Raw genomic sequence first — 19,039 nt, 5'->3', positions numbered from 1 at the left:
CCCGTACTCGATGTAAAATTCACGTTCTCTGAGGATTGTCCTTTCAAATGGAAACAGGATATACCTTATTTTCTCGCGGTCTGTACGGGCAACAGGCCCAGCGAAGACCCATATCCATTTCAGAAGGAGGCCGTGCAAAACAGCTGCTGCCTTTTTGTTGTTGTTTAATGATGGTGTATTCCTCGTACGTAGCTTTATGTTTTGTGAATGAGTGCTGAGGTGTTCGTGAGTGAAGGCAAACGCATGCTGACGTGTGGTTGGCTCGCCGCAGAAAATCCAGGACCTGGAGGCCACGCTGTACAACGCCCTGCAGCACGAGCCGGGGAAGCGCGTGAGCGAGTGCCTGAACGAGGCGCAGCGGGACGACCTGCGCGCGGCGGTGGAGAAGCTGCGGCGGCAGATCCTGCGTCAGAGCCGCGAGTTCGACAGCCAGATCCTGCACGAGCGCATGGAGCTGCTGCAGCAGGCCCAGCAGGTAAGAGGAGGCCATTCACACCTGAACGTGGCTCTAATTATACCAGTGTTTTAATGAATGTAACGCTGTCTTTTTTAATGAGTCTGTCAAAGTAAGCCGTTGTTTTCACAGAATCTAACACCTGCTGACAGCTGTTTCTAATGTGAACATTAGTTTTATTAGAAGTTATTCTTTTATTGCATTTATTACTTTACCATAGTGCACGCTGTGAACACATTTGCGATTCACAAGGAGGAAGTAGTTAATACTTTCCAAAACCTGCCTGTTGTTTTCACACGTTACGTTAATAGCAGCAGCTCTCTCAGCGATCAATGTGAAAATACATAATAAAAAATAGCACAGACGAATGAGGTATTTCACCTCTGTTTTGTACTTCTGATTACAACCAGAAAGGGGGTGTTTTCTCTTTCTGTCACATCTCCTGTTAAGTCATGTTACTGAATATTAATTTATTGAGAGACCAACCTTTATCACACCATAAACACTTCCCCAACTCATTATGGCTAACCCAGCATCATAGTGAATTAGCGATTAGGCTAAGGTCATTCGTTCTCCGCCACTGTCTGCCCGTCGAATGATGTTTGTGGCTCACCAGTAGTTCCTATCCAATGAACACCCTGCAAACTGCGTTTTCTTTTCCACGACTCCCAACATTCTATTCTTTTTGTTTTCTTAGTTGTGAGTATTGGGTGATCACATGACCCCCGGCTATTTTCAGGTCTGGCGGAAGCGAAGACCTTTTGATTTTACTAAAGTTGAGTCATTCACTGTTTTCTGCCAACACTACAGCATACAACATGGGGCAGGTCAGCCTGCTTCAGTCATTGGCAGAATTCACTGTGAATAACTGCATTAATCCCTTTCACGATGTGTACATCCACACAGAAAGTAGTTTCTGAAATGCCAGGGACTACTAATGCCATGTGTCTTTTTTGACGCCCCAAAAATATTTTTGCTTTTAGCCAATGTTTTATTTTTAGGTTGACTAGGGCCCTGCAACTTATCCAACAGTAACATTTCAAACACACTATGACTGCACAAAACAAACATTGACAATGCAAAAAGTCCGGTGGCCAAGCTAGACCCAATGGCCTTGCGAAAGCTTGTTGTTACTTCCTGTGTCCCCCTGGAAAGGTAAGGCACAACTGGGCCTGTCTATGTTAGTTGGAAACCTAAGGGTCATAAAAATGTTGTCCTGCAAAACCACCATATACACAGACCATTGCAATTTCCTAGTTATGACATTGTGTTTGATGGTAATCAATCAATCAATCAATCAGTGCATTTATAGAGCGCGCTACTCACCCATGAGGGTCTCAAGGCGCTGTGGGGGGTGGGGGGAGAGTGCTGCTACTGCTCGAATAGCCAGGTCTTGAGGTGCTTCCTGAAGGTGAGATGGTCCTCGGTCAGTAGTAGGTGTGTAGGGAGGGAGTTCCATGTTTTGGCTGCCAGGTAGGAGAACGATCTTCCTCCGGTGGTGGTTCTGCGAATCCGTGGGATGGTGGCGAGGGCGAGGCTGGCGGAGCGGAGCTGGCGTGTGGGAGTGTAGAACAAGAGGCGGTTGTTGAGGTATTCGGGGCCCATGTTGTGGAGTGCCTTGTGTGCGTGGGTGAGGAGCCTGAACGTGATCCTCTTGCTGACGGGGAGCCAAGTCAGGTTTCTCAGGTGGACGGATATGTGGTTGTGGCGAGGGATGTCGAGGATGAGTCGTGCGGAGGCGTTCTGTATGCATTGTTGTCGTTTCTGAAGTTTGGCGGTGGTTCCAGCGTATAGGGCGTTTCCGTAGTCCAGTCGGCTGGTGGCGAAGGCCTGGGTGACGGTCTTTCTGGTTTCGGAGGGGATCCACCTGAAGATCTTTCGGAGCATGCGCGGGGTGTTGAAGCAAGAGGACAAGACAGCGTTGACTTGCTTGGTCATCGTGAGGGAGGAGTCCAGGATGAATCCCAGGTTGCTGGTGTGGTCCAAGGGTGTCAGCGCGGAGCCCAGCGCTGCGGGCCACCAGGAGTCGTACCAGGCGGAAGGGGATTGTCCGAGGATGAGGACCTCCGTCTTGTCTAAGTTCAGCTTCAGGCGGCTGAGCTTCATCCATTCTGCGACGTCTTTCATTCCTTCTTGGAGGTTGGTTTTGGCGGTGGCTGGGTCTTTGTTGAGAGAGAGTATCAGCTGGGTGTCGTCAGCGTAGGAGATGATGTTGATGTTGTGTTTGCGTGAGATGGTGGCGGGGGGCTCATGTAGATATTGAAGAGGGTTGGGCTGAGCGAGGAGCCTTGAGGTACGCTGCAGATGATCTCGGTGGCTGCTGAGCGGAAGGGAGGGAGGCGGACTCTCTGGGTTCTGTCTGGGAGGAGCGAGGTGATCCAGTCCAGGGCCTTTCCTTGGATCCCAGTGTTGAAGAGGCGGGTTATTAGGGTGCAATGGCATACGGTATCAAAGACTGCCGAGAGGTCCAGGATGATGAGAGCGGTTGTTTCTCCGTTGTCCATCATGGTCCTGATGTCGTCGGTGGCTGCGATGAGGGCGGTCTCGGTGCTGTGGTTGGCACGAAATCCGGACTGGGACGGGTCCAGCGAGTTGTTCGTCTCAAGGAATGTAGTCAGCTGTTTATTGACGGTTTTCTCGATGACTTTCGTCGGGAAGGGAAGGAGAGAGATGGGGGCGGAAGTTTTTGAGGTCTTTGGGGTCTGCTGTAGGTTTCTTCAGAAGGGCGTTGATTTCTGCGTGTTTCCAGCTCTCAGGGAAGGTGGCTGAAGTGAAGAAGTTGCTAATGACGTTCCGGAGGTGGGGTGCGATTATGATGTCGGCTTTGTTGAAGATATGATGGGGCATGGGTCCGAGGGGGAGCCGGAGTGGATAGAGTTTATGACGTGAGTGGTGTCTTCAGTGCTGGTGGGGGTCCAGGTGCGGAGGGTGGTGGTTGGGGTCGTTGGTTCGGACACTGGAGGCGGAGTCTGGGGTCCGAAGCTGTCGTGTATATCTGCGATCTTGCGGTGGAAGAACGTGGCGAGGGAGTTGCAGAGGTCTTGTGTCGGTGTGATGTCTTGTTCCTGGAGCTGGGGTTGGAGAGCTCTTTGACGATGCTGAAGAGTTCCTTGCTGTTGTGGGTGTTGCTGTCTAGCCGTTTTTTGAAAGATGACCTTTTGGTGGTGCGGATCAGCTGGTGATGTTTGCGCGTGGCGTTCTTGAGGGCTGTCATGTTTTCTGTTGTCCGTTCCTGGCACCAGGTTTTTTCGAGGGTTCGGCAGGATTTCTTTGATTCTTTGAGGGCGTAGGTGAACCATGAGGTTTTCCTGTAGCAGGTCTTGCTTGGGGGGTTCTTCAGTGGGGAGCGGTCGTCTGTGCAGTTGGTGATCCACTGTGCGAGGTTGTGGGCTGCTTTGTTGGTGTCAGCGGTGTCGGCTGGCGGGTTCTGGCTTAGAGATGAGAGGAGCTGGTCTGTGGTGATTTTCCTCCAGCATCTGCGGGGGATCTGTTGCGTGCGGTGGTGGGATGTATTCTTATTGAAGGTGATGTGGATGCATCTGTGGTCGGTCCAGTGTAGTATGGTGGAGTGGCTGAAGGAGAGGTGGTTGCTGGCGGAGAAGATGGGGTCGAGCGTGTGGCCGGCGAGGTGGGTGTGGGTGTTCACCAGTTGTTTGAGTCCGAAGTTGGCGAGGTTGTTGAGCAGGGTGAAGGTGTTGTTGTCGCTGTTTTTCTCCAGGTGGAAGTTCAGGTCCCCTAGGAGGATGCATTCTGGTGAGGCTAGGGCGTGCGGGCTGATGAAGTCGACGATGGTTTAGCTGAATTGTGTGCGCGGGCCCGGGGTCTGTAGATGAGCGGTCCTCTAAGGGTGGTCTTGGGGTCGGTGTGAATCTGGAAGTGTAGGTGTTCGGCGGCGGAGAGTGTGTCTTCGATGTAGGTCGTGATGTTGATGGTGTTCCTGTAGACGATGGCGATTCCTCCTCCGGTTTGGTTGACGCGGTCCTTCCGGGTGATTTTGTATCCGTCCGGGATGGCTATGGCGATGTCGGGGGCCGAGGAAGCGTTCATCCAGGTTTCTGTGAGGAAGGCGACGTCTGGAGCTGTTGTGTCGAGGAGGTCCAAGAGTTCAACGGCGTGTTTGTGGACAGAGCCGGTGTTAAGTAGGATACACTTGAGGTGGTTGTTGTTGTTGCTACTGTGTTTGGTGGGGGGGCAGGTTTGAAGGCAGGTGAATTTGCAGGCTTGGCAGGTGAAGGGTCCGTGGGTTCGCTTCGGGGTGGCTTGGTAGCAGGCGGGTGGTCGTCCGGTATTGAGTGCGTTGAGGGAGGCGGAGTCGTATCTCAGTCGGGTACTCTGGGTGCGGCGGGGGCCAGGGGTTCTGGCACTGGGCGTGGTCCAGGCACGGATGGGCACAGACGGGCTTGCCTTCAGCGCGCCAGCGGCGCGGTCGTGCGGGGCCTCCATATGAGGGGCTGTGGGAGGGAGGAGCAGCTGGGAGGCGGGAGCGGGGTGGCGAATGGGACAGTGGGGGGCGGGGCCGCAGGGACGCAGCGGCGAGAAAGGTGGCACGGAGGGTAAACGGGGAGGGGGGCAGAGAGGCACACCAATGGGAGACAAGCGGAAACAGGGGGCACAGAAATGCAAAAACGGGGTAGAGCGGGCACCAGGGCGCCGAAAACGAAGGCAGACAACTATGAGCAGGGGGCACAGAAATGCAAAAACGGGGGAGAGGGGGCACAAGGGCACAGAAAACGAAGGTAGACACTGTGAGCAAGGGGGACATAAGGACTTACCCAGGCAGCATGCAGCGGCGACAGCACTAGTGGGGCAGCGTCACAGGAGGACCGTATGGCGGCTGGGGGGCGACCTACCTGCTGGCAGGGTCAAAGATCTGCCCACTATGTGACACAGCGGGGCATGCCATCACCCACTGAGAGTATTACTGATTTACCCCCTGCAAATGACTGATAAGACAACCATTGTAGTACAAGTCAGCTATATCCGCCTCACAACCTCCTGTAATGGGCTCTTGAAGGATGCTGCAGGCATCCTACCCCCTCTGGTGGGTTCATATTGGTTTTTGGCTTCTGCAGTGATAGAAAAGTTTCAGAATTTTATTCATTTGTTGGGTAGGATTTTATTCTGAAAGTATGAAATCTAACACGTTTTTGAAAACGTTCGCGAAAAAAATACTTCTATTTTCTAGATTCCTTTTACACATTGCTGAGTTAGATTATACTAAATATTCCTAGGGAAATGCCTCACCATGCTTAATAGAGGATTTACTCATATTTTAAATGTACAGTATTTCTGGATGTAGGGGATGTGATTACCACATCATGCATAATATTTTTTTCTTCTCTTTATTGAATCTTAGGTTTATTTAGTTGGTATGCTGACATATTTAATCTATATGATACTTTCTTAAATATTTGAATTCGCATCGTCAGTTTGCAGCCTTTCACTGTCATTATTCTCAAATGCTTATTTTATGCTTTTTTGTAATTAAAACTAACCCTCACATGAAAGTGTGTCTATAACTTCCCTTATCTGTAATGGGCCTTTACATTTTTTATATGTGCATCCCATTTTAATATACACCTTCCGACATGGCTTATGTTCACATATATGCCTTTTGGAAATGTGCATCCTTAAATAAACCTTAAGTTTAGAATCAATAATGGAATGAATAAAAGATAGGTGCATTAACGGAAATGTCTATATTTATATATTCCAAGAGCAAGTAGACAGAACATATTAGGGAATTATTACATGCCTTATTTACTTGTAAGAAAGTGGTTTAATATTTGGGGCGGATTGGTGTCCACAACAAGTAATACAATCACTGTCTTGTTAGGTTTAATCAAACCTTTCAGTAATTTAAACCTGAGTTATGTCCCTAGTTAATGTTAAGTGAACTTGTAAAGCGCCTGAAGATGTCCTGGCGCTAGTTCAAATCAATAGACAAAAAGACCTAAATGAGAGTGGAACTAGAGGTTAAACAGCTAAGTTTTCAGCTATATCCTGAAGGTGAGCAGGGTGGGGGCAGAGCGAATGGAGTGAGGAAGATTGTTCCACGCATTGGCTGTGCAAATAGTAAAACCTGTGCCACCCTAGGTAGTTCTCTTAAATTTGGGGATGGCCAGGGTTTTGGCCCCTAAGGAATGGAGAGTTCTGTTGGGAACATACCAAGTAAACTTCTGCCTAAGGTGGGAAAGACCAATGTTGGTACATGCCTTAAATGATGTACACAGAGCTTTGAATTTGATCCGGTGCCTTACTGGTAGTCAGTGAAGGTTTTGAATTTCAGATATAACTGATCTGAATTTGGGAATACCCGACAAAAGTCTGGCTGCATTATTTTGTAACAGTTGTAGCTTGTTAAGCTGTTGCTGCTGTAAATTAAGGTACAGTCCATTACAATAGCCCAGCTTTTTAACAGGACAAGGGAGGTCACAACAGTTTTTTGAGACTCATAGGGGATGAAACCCAAAATCTTTTTAATCATCCTCAGTGTAAAGTAGGTGGAGGCCATTCCTGAGTTTACCTTGTCACCCAAGGTGAGTTTGTTGTCCATTTGGGCACCCAGGAATTTAGCTTTCCTAACAGGAGTAGTCAGGGAGCCTAATTCATCGGGCCGCCAGGAAGGGGACCAGAAGCAAGTATTATTGCAGAAAAGAATGACTTCAGTTTTATCGGACTTCAGTTTTAGGCAGTTATTACTCATCCGCTTGCTAATGGCCAGCATACAGGCATGACATTTAATGCCTGTATTTGTGTGCTGATTAGTTAGCGACACCACAATTTGTGGGTCACCGGCATAAGAGGTCAATGAAAACCCATAGGATCTTATTAGAGATGCCAAGAATGATAAATAATGAAAGGGTGGATATGTGCACTCCTTGTTTTTTTCTCCTCAACTAAGATGTATATCAAATTTCTAGATTATATTGCGTGCTACGCTTGCCTATGCCTGCCTGGCATGTACTATAACTTGAAAGTGGTCGGGCCCCTATCAGTTGACCCGATCTCAAACGTGCACAGCTTTTTGGTTAAATGCTAGCTTTTTGCATTCTAGTTATCCAATAATTAATTCATCTTTAGCCACTTTGTTTTTACATTTGTGTTATCAGACTTTAATCATCATTGCATGATTTGTATCATATCAACAATAATTTTCTGTTAATATATTTATTGATACATTCATTGAATATTGTGTTAACAATGCTAGTTTTTCAACATCGATTACAGAGTTTTTTTAATTAAGGCCAATGCATTTAGAGACTTAGCGTCCCTTCTTCAGGGGCAAACCTGTAAATGAATAGATAAGTTCATTACGTTTATGTGCCTTACTTTTCGAGGTACACATGCAGAACCATCGTAATTAAAAATATGATTAGAACTGAGGCATTACTTCCATGGCATGTATGCATCAAATACACATATTGAAACATCTTTCATAAAAAATACGATTTAAACTAAGACATTACTTCCATGTCATATTTACATCGGGTGCAAGCATATAATGCTTCTTAAATTGATACCTTTGAGATTCGATATTGTTTACATACACTGTATGGTACATGTCAGAAGTCTTTATTTGATGGGGTTTGCCCCTGATGCTAAGTCCTGAAATGCATTGGGCTTAATTCCAAAAACTCTGTAATCGATGTTGAAAAAGTAGCATTGTTAACACAATATTCAATGAATGTATCAAGAAATATATTAACAGAAAATGATTGTTGATATGATACAAATCATGCAATGTTGATTAAAGTCTGATAATAGAAATGTAAAAACAAAGTGGCTAAAGATAAATTAATTATCGGATAACTAGAATTCAAAGCTAGCATTTAACCAAAAAGCTGTGCACGTTTGAGATCGGGTCACCTGATGGGGCCCGACCACTTTCAAGAATGATAAATAGACATTAAACAGGGTTATAATGAGCGAGGACTCCTGTGGGCCCCCGCAAGGGACAGAGAAAGGCTCAGAGACAAATGAGCCAAAGGCCACAAATTGTTTCGTATTGGAAAGGAAGGAGTGCAGCAGAATCAGAGCTGTCCCCTGCATGTCATGGCTAAACGGTCCAGCAAAAGATCATGGTGGACCGTAGCAAAAGCCTCGGAGAGCTCAAGCAGTATCAAGGCAGCATTGCCCTCAGTATCGGCAGAGAAAGCCAAGAGATGGGCTGAACATTTTTCGGGTCATTGGGGTTAAGACTGGATTTTTTAAATAAAGGCAGTATGGAGGCCACCTTACTTGCCTTGGGAAAATGGCCCGTTTTGAACATAGCATTGAACAGAGTGGTGAGATTGTTGGCCGTTAATTCTGGGACCATTTTTACCACAGTTACTGGACAAGGATCCAGTGGGGAACCTGACTTTGCTATTTGAATAAGATCAAGAACTTGATTAGGTGAGAGTGGAGCAAATTGGGAAAAGGTGGTCTGAGCAGTATGAACTATTGCGGAGCCTATTTGTAGGCGAACTTCAGCTAAGGTATCCTTGGGGCAAAAGACATCATAATAAATACGCTCTACTTTATGTAGAAATAACTTTTCAATGTTGTCACATAGCAGTTGATTGCTAGTGATCTTAGTTTTGTAAGGTAAGGTAAGTTTAATCAAAGTTCTGAACAGTTAGCTCACTTTACATTGTCATGTGGTGGGTGGAATTTGTGGTTCGGAGGGGATGGGGGTGATATGCGCGACTCGTGGGGACTCTTGCTGTATGACTTCGTGGCGCGACTGTTTGTACCCATAGCGCGGTGGGGGGTCCTCTCCTCAGTAAGTTTTATGGCGCTTGAAATGGTATCGTCCTGGTCTGTTTTTGCTGCGATTGTTGGGTTGGGCGGAGGGCTGCGGCCGACCGTATTGATTTCTGTTCTCATGCTCCTCCCTCCTGTTTTTTCTATTTATGTTTATGTTTCTTTTTGTCTCGTTCTTCTCTCTTTCTTTCTTGCTATATTTCGGGTTCTGGTTTAGGGCGACAGGCACGCTGTCTGAAGGGTAGGCCATAACCTTCTACAGGGGTGCAGGGTGGGATGGGTGGGTTGGGAGCTATTTGTTGTTTGTTTTATGGTTCTATGGCCCTTTTGTATCTCTTTATAGTAATGCCGCGTCTGTCCTTGCGTCCCGTGGTATGTTCGGGGTGGGGTATGTGGCGTCGTCGATCCTCCTCTTCTGGGTTGGTTACTTTTCGTCTCGATTGCTGTACCCTCCTTGTTATGGATGCTCCTGTTTTCTCCTGTACTTCCGCCACGGGACGCCTGTTTCGGCGTGGTCTTCTTTCTTTCGTTTTTGTGTTTCATTTCCTTTTATCATTTTTCTCCTTTGTCCTCCTCTCCTCCCCCTCTTTTCCCTCTCTCTCCTCTTTTCCTGGCCCCCCCCTTTTTTCCTAGATATCACTATGACGGGTTAATTTGGATGTAATGTTTGTCCGATCCCTCTGTCCTGGCTTGGCTGTGGTTAGGGTGGTGGGCATGTAAAGATGATAATGAACACGAGTCGATTGTGTCTAAACGGTCCCTGTCTCCCGGTGTGTACTGTGCTGCCTCTCCTGTACTGCGGCCCCGTGCCCCCTTAGTGTCGCTGAGGATGGTTTTGGGACTTCGGACGCCTCTATATTGAAAGTGAGCCTATCATATTCCTTATCCCCATATTATAAAATTAACCTTTTTTTTTTGCTCCTGTTTCTTGGCCGTCTGGTTCCTAGGTGTTTTCCTCCCCTTTTTTACGATTGTTTTGCCTCTACTTTTTGTTGATTGAATATGTATTGTTTGCCTTGGAACCCGTGACCGCTTTACATATTGATGCCGGCCGATTTGGTTGTAGGCCTAAAATTGTATATCCTTTTGATGCTAATAAAGGTTTAAAAAAAAAAAAAGTTCTGAACAGTTCTTTGGAAGGGTTTGTACTTGGACATACATTTTACGTATTTATTCTTTTTTAGGCTATTTTAGCCTTTGCGCCATAAATGCTCTTGATGTTTACAGATTTATAGCTAAGGCACAGAGCAGACAGTCTTAACTTACTGAAAATGGGTAAACCATTTAAAAGTACCAAAGCAGTTACAAAATCAATAACACAACACAATAAATCCAGTTTATAGCTGAAGCCTGGAAGTAGACAAGATTAAACACATTTCTAAGTACCAATTTTAAACAGGGCATTGCCATTTTCCTTAAGAAACATTTTTCTCTGCTCGTGCCAAAGCTGAAGTTGTAGTTGATGCCGTGGTACCGAATGTCAGGTACACTAAGCTGGTTGGTCCATGTGGTGTTCTAGAGCAGAGGTCTTCAAACTTTTGTAGGCTGAGCCCCCCAGCTGAATTTTTTTAGATGTTGGGCCCCCCCACCACCTGACGGAAATTTCTGGAATCGACCCCCCACGCGCATATTCCGGGTATATCCAGCAAATAATGTTCAATACAATAAAAGTGTTTAGTAAACTGCAGGTTTGTGAGTGGGTGTGGTGAAATTACAGAGACTTATTACTCAGCTCAAAACACCACTTTCCAAGATAAAATGTGCGCAAATGGTTTTTACTAGAAAGCTTTGTTTTACACATGACAGATTGATAATAACACCACCAACATAAATGTGACAGGTGTGCCTGTTTTTCAGAGACGGTCAATCTGTGGATGGATTTTTGCTACTGCCATCCTCCGGTTGTGCTGCACATCCAGTCTTGAATGGTACTTAGCCTTTAATATTGCAAGTGTTGAGAACCCAATCTCACATAAATAGGACGAGCTGAAAGGCAAGAGAGTTTTGATAGCAGTTTCTCCCAAAGCTGAATATTCTGCAGACATTTTCAGCCAAGACAGGGACTGTAAGGGAGACAGTGTTGTCAGATTTTTCAAGAATTCTCCCTAGCTCAGAGCTGATACACGAGAAACAAATCTTTTCTAAAAATCTTTACAAACGTCTTAGACGGCATTATAATGGGATAATTGCCCACCAACCAGTTATGAATCCGAAGACAGTTGAAAGTCCGCAGAGAGGGCGATGAACCCCCACCTAATTGAGAATTCCTTAGTGGTACAATAAGTTGCTTGCCTGAAGCAATAGGGGTTTAGGACATGTCGGACTTATGTTTAAAAAATAAAACTAATAATAAATTAACAATGTCCATTTTACTTCAGACCAATGTTGTCTGACAGACTTTGTGATGGCATGGACATGTTAGGGATATTGTGTGCCCTGGGCCAAAACTATTTTGGGGGCCCCTGTTCAGTACAGGGTGGAGTTTAAATGATTTATTTTCAGCTCTGCCATACCCTATTTAGCCAGGCTACTAACGGTATACAGGCGCTGTAGTCGAAATTATAAAAGCGTTTACTTCTAATATGCAGAGATAGTGATGTGTTTTCACTGTTGTAACAAAGCAGCAGCCCACTAATTTTACAGTGAATAATATCTGTTTGTTGGAACTGGCCCTTCTTGCAGGGTCATCCTCAAACTTTTTGCTTCTTCCTCCCTTATTTTTCCTGACCCGTGGGTGTTGGCAATAGGACTCTGCGCACTTTACCACTGCTGATCAGTGCTAAAGTGCATATGCTCTCTGTGTAAATTGTTATTCTGATTGGATATACATGTTTGGCATATTTGTATCACCATGAAGTCCCTAGTAAAGTGCACTGGGTGTGCCAGGGCTGATGATGACAAATGCTACTAGTGGGCCTGCAGCACTGATTGTGCCACCCACAGGAGTAGCTCTAAAATAGTGTCTAAAGCCTGCCACTGCAGTGCCTGTGTGCAGTTTAGAACTGCCATGTCCTCCTGGTCAGTGTCCCCACTGATCAGGCCTAACCCTTCCCTTTTTGTGCACATCAGTCACCCCTATGGAAGGCCTAAGGTACCCCCCTGGGCAGGGTGCAGTGTATGTAAAAGGTAGAGCATGTACTAGTGCAGGTGACATGCTCTGGTAGTGAATGGCAGCCATTTTCGTTTTCACTACTGTAAGGCTATCTTGCTCCATAGGTTAACATGGGGGATGCTGGCTACAGTGGTTAACAGTATTTCTTCCCATAGGAACAAGATAGGACATAAGTATCTAGTATCCCTGAACTCAGAATTTAATAACACATCTTTTGGGAAAGGTTGTTTTTAAATCCTGTATTTGAGAACAGCACTTTTAGAAAGTTGCTGTTCTCTTGTCTGACCCTTCTGTGTGCCTGGGCCTGTTTGTGTATTGACTGTCTGGTTTGAGAGTGACAGGGGCTGGGGAATTCCCCAGGAGGCTGGATGAGTCAGCACTAGGCTGAATGACTGCATTTGCAACTGGAGTGGTGGGAGGAGTTAGCACCTGGGCTGAATAGGGCTGTGCCTGCCTTCCACAATGCTGGCTCCACCCCCCTGCTGGGCGGCTGAGGACCCTGCCCCTCACTCTGAAAGGAAAGATGCAGCCAGCAAAACAAAGTGCTCAGGATCCACCCAGAACTGGTTTAGACCGGGCTCAGGGCCCACATGCACCAAGAGAACAAAGACTTTAGGGGTATAAGTACAGGACCCCTGACAACAGAAAATTAGATCATCCTGGAATCAAGAAGGAACCTCTGCCAAGGAGAAAGCTGACTCTGAAGAAGGAAGATTGTCCTGCTGTTGCTCTGCTGGACTGACCTGCTGTTGCTTTGCTGCCAAGGAGAGGGGAAGGACTTTGCTGTGTGCTGTGTCCCCTGTCTTGAAGGAATCTCCAAGGGCCTGAGAAGAGCTGGCTCCCTGTTTTGAAGTCCCAGGAACAAAAGGACTTCACCCCCAGCTTCCCTGAACTCTGCTGAGAGAGTTCTGTCCCTCCTAGAGTGCTTGATCCAGTTGTGGGGCCTCTGGAGGTTGTACCTGTGCTGGGAAGTTTGAAACTAAGCTTGAGAGACTTTTTGAAACGGAAAAGTGTCGCATCGCTCGCTTGCGGAGCGCATCCCCGACAGTGCGAGAAGATTCCCGCCGCTACGAAGGCCGAGATCGTCGCAGCGCCTGACGCCGCTGCCAGAGCCATCGCATCCTTCGTTTGCGGGACGCACCAGACCGGTGCGGGAGAATCGAACATCGCTGCGAGTGTCGTCGCAGAGCCTGTCGTCACTGGGTGAGATCGCCGCACCGCTTGCTTGCGAACCGCATCACGTCGCTGCGAGTGTCGTCGCAGAAACCATCGCATCGAGGAGCTGCGAGAGAGAGGATCACCGCTGGACCGCGCATCGTCGCCACGGAGATCGTCGCAGCCCCTTCGAGATCGTCGCATCGTGCCTTTGCGAGAACAGACTTCCTACTGAACCTACGCACCGGAATCCATACAAGTGGCCTTCCTCCCCATACAGACCGGATTCGTCGCAACACGCCCGCTGCTGCAGCGGGGCTGTCGCATTGCCTCCCCAGGGTCTCAGGAGCAACGCATCGCTTGTTTTCCACCGCACCAGCTTCTGCTTTTGGAACTTTGTTGCAACTAAAAGGTACTGTGAGTAAACGTGACGCAACTGTGAACTTTTCACGCATCAGTAGAGAATTCTATCGCAACGTAGAGAATTCTAACGCAACCTTAAGAACTCTTTTTGAAACCATATTCTTGAACTGTGTATGTTGGATTTTTGTCATTTTGGTCTTGTGTAGTTTAGATTAAAAAGACCTTTATTTTTCTAAACTGTTGTGGAGTCAGTTTGTGGTGTTTTCACTGTGTTATTGTGAGTGTTGGTACAAATACTTTACGCATTGCCTCTGGTTAGCCTAGACTGCTCGTGCCAAGCTACCTAGAGGGTGAGCAGGGGTTATCTCAGAAGGTTATCTCCTTGCCCTGACTAGAAGCAAGGGTCCCTATTTGGACAGTGGTACCTACCTCTGCCAACTAGAGACCCCCAGATCTAACATTGGTGGTCAGGCGGTGGGATTTGAACTTGTATTTGTACTTGACCCACAGTAATTGGTGTACATCACTAGTGAGTGCAGACCACGACGCTACCACATACTGTTTGTTTTTTCCGGTGTCCTCCTGGAAGTATTTTTGGATATTGAGACTCTGGCTAGTGTTGCACCTGTAAAATCCTGCCAAAATGGAAGTCAACTTTTTCCACCTTTGCATCTACTCAGAAGAGGAGATAAAAGCCTTTTGCAAGAAGAGGGGGCTGCCCGTGAAGAAAGGTTCCACAAGGAGGGATCTTGAGGCATGCCTGTATTCCCATGAGGCCAGAATTTGGGAAGCAACATTAGCAGATGATTCTGAGGAGGAGGACTTCTCTGACAGTGAGGAAGAGAAAGAGGAGTGGCTCCTTGCTGCTGAGCAAAGGTGCAGAGAATTAGACCGGCTAAACAAGGAAGGTATGATCCGGTGGGCCTTAGCCCAGAAAGAAAAATGGGATGCTCAAGGAAGGAACTTTGCTGAGTTGGAGGTGGAGTCCAGCTCAGATGGTGGCAGCATGTTTATGATATCTAGTGCTGAGAGAAAGGTACAAACACCCAGAGATGTGGCGCCTGACTTGAGGGAGGGGGTCGACATACACCAGGGGGTTCAGGTTTATGATGTAGTTCCAGTGGAGTACAGTTTTCCTGAAGTAGATTGGGGGACTGGCACAGGGGACCATATTCCTAGTGGTGGGAGGGACACTCTACTGACTCTAGATGAGAGGTACAGGGAGAGGGGTTACCCCATGGTAGAAACCTTGGTGTGTGTGTGTGAAGACCAGCCAGAAGAGTGTGGGTTGTGTGACAGAGACAGTCAGATACTGTCTTGCCAGTCTCAGGAGAGTGGTGTGGGGTACTTGTGTGAGGCACTGGAGGGTGAGGCAAAGGGTAGCTTGGTTAACAAATGTGGGGGGCTTTGTGATTCATTTGTTGGAGAGCATATTTTAAGTCCCTGTTTTCCAGAGCTATGCCAACACCCGGTGGAGTGTGAGTTCTCTGATCCCAGAGAGCTTGCGTTGGAGGCAGACCTCTTGGTGGATTCCAGAAAGTCTGAGGAGGCATTGGGGAGTGATCCCAACAGGAGTGGCTTAGATATCTTCCAGACCTGTGAGGTGGAAGAGGTTCAGTGTAGCCCAGTTAGGTCCCAGTGTAGTGGGAGGGGTTTAGGGGCTCATGTCCGGTCTCAGTGGAGAAGGAATGAGTGTGGGACGGTGTGTCTCACGGTGCCCGAAACCCAGTATCAGGGCCTGGAGGGTTCTTTAAGAGAACACCAGGTTGGGGACCTAGACTGTACTTGTAGGCCATTTGAGAAGGATCTCCTAGTGTCTGGTGAATGGGGAGTGCCTGTAACCAGGCCTCCATCAGTTCTGGTGTCTGGCAGTGCCGCTCCATTTGGGAGGGTACAGAAGTCCAGACTGAGGGGTGAGAGGGGGAAGGAGTCCCCAGTGGGAGAACCAGTGGGTCAGGGACCAGTCGGGAGGGCTGAGTCCCCAGTGAGTGACCATGGTGACCTCACTTCTGTCCTGGGGGATCTTCCCGCACTGTCAGGTGGACAGGGGTCGGGAGATCTGCGCCAGGCAGACTGTCACAGGACACATGAGTTGTGTGTCACCCTCAAGGGGGTACTATGTGAGTCCCCAGAAGTCCTGGCTTGCCAGGCAAGTGCACAACCGCAGGGGTTAAACCCTAGGTTGGGAGACCAGTTGCTGGAGGGAGGTCCTGAACTGGTGGGAACGTTGTGTTCTTGGTTGTCTTGGTGGACAGGGTTGCCCCTGGAAGGAGGGCAGGAGTCTCACCCTGGGGGTAGAATGGGCCACACCGTTGTGTTGGCCAATTGGGTACTGTCTACCAGTATGGGCACCTCAGTGAGTGAAGTCCTGATGCACCAGGCAAGTGTTCCACTGCAGGGGTTAGTCCCTGGGTGGGGAAGCCAGGTTCAGGTATTGTCTGACCTGGAGGCTTGGGAGCCTAGGTTTGAGGGCCAGGCCCGGGGTATCCCCCCTGACCTGGAAAACCAGTTGCAGGATAGCACCCCTGAACTGGTGGATGAATGGTGCGGGACACCTGTCACAGGTGCCCTGGCTATTCTAGAAGGGGGTACCGCTCCAGGTGGGAGGGTACAGAGCCCCAAGGAAGAGGAGGACCAGGTGTGGGGAAGCCCACCACAGCCTCCTGTCCAGCCGCTGGATACAGGTCCAGGACTGGTGGGTCAGTGTCAGAGTGTCAGACCTGACCTGACAAGAGAGGGAGTGGACAAAGGGTGCCAAGCACCTGGGGCTACTGCCCCCCACCCTCTGACGCCACATAGGTTTGAGCGCCCTGAGAGGCAAGAGGCCTGGGTCTCATCCCTGATCACTGTTGGTGGTCACTGTGGCTTGCTGGCGGTCTGTTGGGACACACCTGTGAGGAAATTAAAGTTAGGTGCTGCACAGGTGGTGTCCACAGGTGAGGAGAAGGGTTCCACATGGATTGGCATGGTGGACCCTGAGAGTATGGATAGAGTGATCCGACTGGGTTTAGGACGGCGTAGAACAGGACTGCCCTGCTGTGTGGGCCAGTTTCCGTGTTCTATCGCCTTAAGCAGGGAATCCCATCGAGGTATCGTTTGGTCTACCCTGGCTTTAGGCTGGAAGGGGGTTGTGTTGGAACTGGCCCTTCTTGCAGGGTCATCCTCAAACTTTTTGCTTCTACCTCCTTTATTTTTCCTGACCCGTGGCTGTTGGCAATAGGACTCTGCGCACTTTACCACTGCTGATCAGTGCTAAAGTGCATATGCTCTCTGTGTAAATTGTTATTCTGATTGGATATACATGTTTGGCATATTTGTATCACCATGAAGTCCCTAGTAAAGTGCACTGGGTGTGCCAGGGCTGGTGATGACAAATGCTACTAGTGGGCCTGCAGCACTGATTGTGCCACCCACAGGAGTAGCTCTAAAATAGTGTCTAAAGCCTGCCACTGCAGTGCCTGTGTGCAGTTTAGAACTGCCATGTCCTCCTGGTCAGTGTCCCCACTGATCAGGCCTAACCCTTCCCTTTTTGTGCACATCAGTCACCCCTATGGAAGGCCTAAGGTACCCCCCTGGGCAGGGTGCAGTGTATGTAAAAGGTAGAGCATGTACTAGTGCAGGTGACATGCTCTGGTAGTGAATGGCAGCCATTTTCGTTTTCACTACTGTAAGGCTATCTTGCTCCATAGGTTAACATGGGGGATGCTGGCTACAGTGGTTAACAGCATTTCTTCCCATAGGAACAAGATAGGACATAAGTATCTAGTATCCCTGAACTCAGAATTTAATAACCCATCTTTTGGGAAAGATGGTTTTTAAATCCTGTATTTGAGAACAGCACTTTTAGAAAGTTGATGTTCTCTTGTCTGACCCTTCTGTGTGCCTGGGCCTGTTTGTGTATTGACTGTCTGGTTTGAGAGTGACAGGGGCTGGGGAATTCCCCAGGAGGCTGGATGAGTCAGCACTAGGCTGAATGACTGCATTTGCAACTGGAGTGGTGGGAGGAGTTAGCACCTGGGCTGAATAGGGCTGTGCCTGCCTTCCACAATGCTGGCTCCACCCCCCTGCTGGGCGGCTGAGGACCCTGCCCCTCACTCTGAAAGGAAAGATGCAGCCAGCAAAACAAAGTGCTCAGGATCCACCCAGAACTGGTTTAGACCGGGCTCAGGGCCCACATGCACCAAGAGAACAAAGACTTTAGGGGTATAAGTACAGGACCCCTGACAACAGAAAATTAGATCATCCTGGAATCAAGAAGGAACCTCTGCCAAGGAGAAAGCTAACTCTGAAGAAGGAAGATTGTCCTGCTGTTGCTCTGCTGGACTGACCTGCTGTTGCTTTGCTGCCAAGGAGAGGGGAAGGACTTTGCTGTGTGCTGTGTCCCCTGTCTTGAAGGAATCTCCAAGGGCCTGAGAAGAGCTGGCTCCCTGTTTTGAAGTCCCAGGAACAAAAGGACTTCACCCCCAGCTTCCCTGAACTCTGCTGAGAGAGTTCTGTCCCTCCTAGAGTGCTTGATCCAGTTGTGGGGCCTCTGGAGGTTGTACCTGTGCTGGGAAGCTTGAAACTAAGCTTGAGAGACTTTTTGAAACTGAAAAGTGTCGCATCGCTCGCTTGCGGAGCGCATCCCCGACAGTGCGAGAAGATTCCCGCCGCTACGAAGGCCGAGATCGTCGCAGCGCCTGACGCCGCTGCCAGAGCCGTCGCATCCTTCGTTTGCGGGACGCACCAGACCGGTGCGGGAGAATCGAACATCGCTGCGAGTGTCGTCGCAGAGCCTGTCGTCACTGGGTGAGATCGCCGCACCGCTTGCTTGCGGACCGCATCACGTCGCTGCGAGTGTCGTCGCAGAAACCATCGCATCGAGGAGCTGCGAGAGAGAGGATCACCGCTGGACCGCGCATCGTCGCCCCGGAGATCGTCGCAGCCCCTTCGAGATCGTCGCATCGTGCCTTTGCGAGAACAGACTTCCTACTGAACCTACGCACCGGAATCCATACAAGTGGCCTTCCTCCCCATACAGACCGGATTCGTCGCAACACGCCCGCTGCTGCAGCGGGGCTGTCGCATTGCCTCCCCAGGGTCTCAGGAGCAACGCATCGCTTGTTTTCCACCGCACCAGCTTCTGCTTTTGGAACTTTGTTGCAACTAAAAGGTACTGTGAGTAAACGTGACGCAACTGTGAACTTTTCACGCATCAGTAGAGAATT

At 48.7% G+C, this 19,039-nt stretch overlaps 1 protein-coding gene across 1 annotated transcript in view; it reads left to right on the top strand.

The window, feature by feature from the left end:
* The window catches only part of JAKMIP1 (janus kinase and microtubule interacting protein 1), a 1,395,482-nt gene that overhangs the window by 1,281,922 nt on the left and 94,521 nt on the right, over positions 1–19,039 (top strand). The window contains 1 exon segment of the mRNA XM_078678490.1: positions 272–475. Within this exon segment, the coding sequence (XP_078534616.1) occupies positions 272–475 (204 nt within the window).

Source organism: Lissotriton helveticus, chromosome 2_2, assembly GCF_964261635.1.
Source record: "Lissotriton helveticus chromosome 2_2, aLisHel1.1, whole genome shotgun sequence".
In the NCBI taxonomy this organism is placed as follows: domain Eukaryota; kingdom Metazoa; phylum Chordata; class Amphibia; order Caudata; family Salamandridae; genus Lissotriton; species Lissotriton helveticus.
The sequence above is the reverse complement of the archived record's forward strand: the minus strand, read 5'-3'. Positions and strand labels throughout refer to the sequence as shown.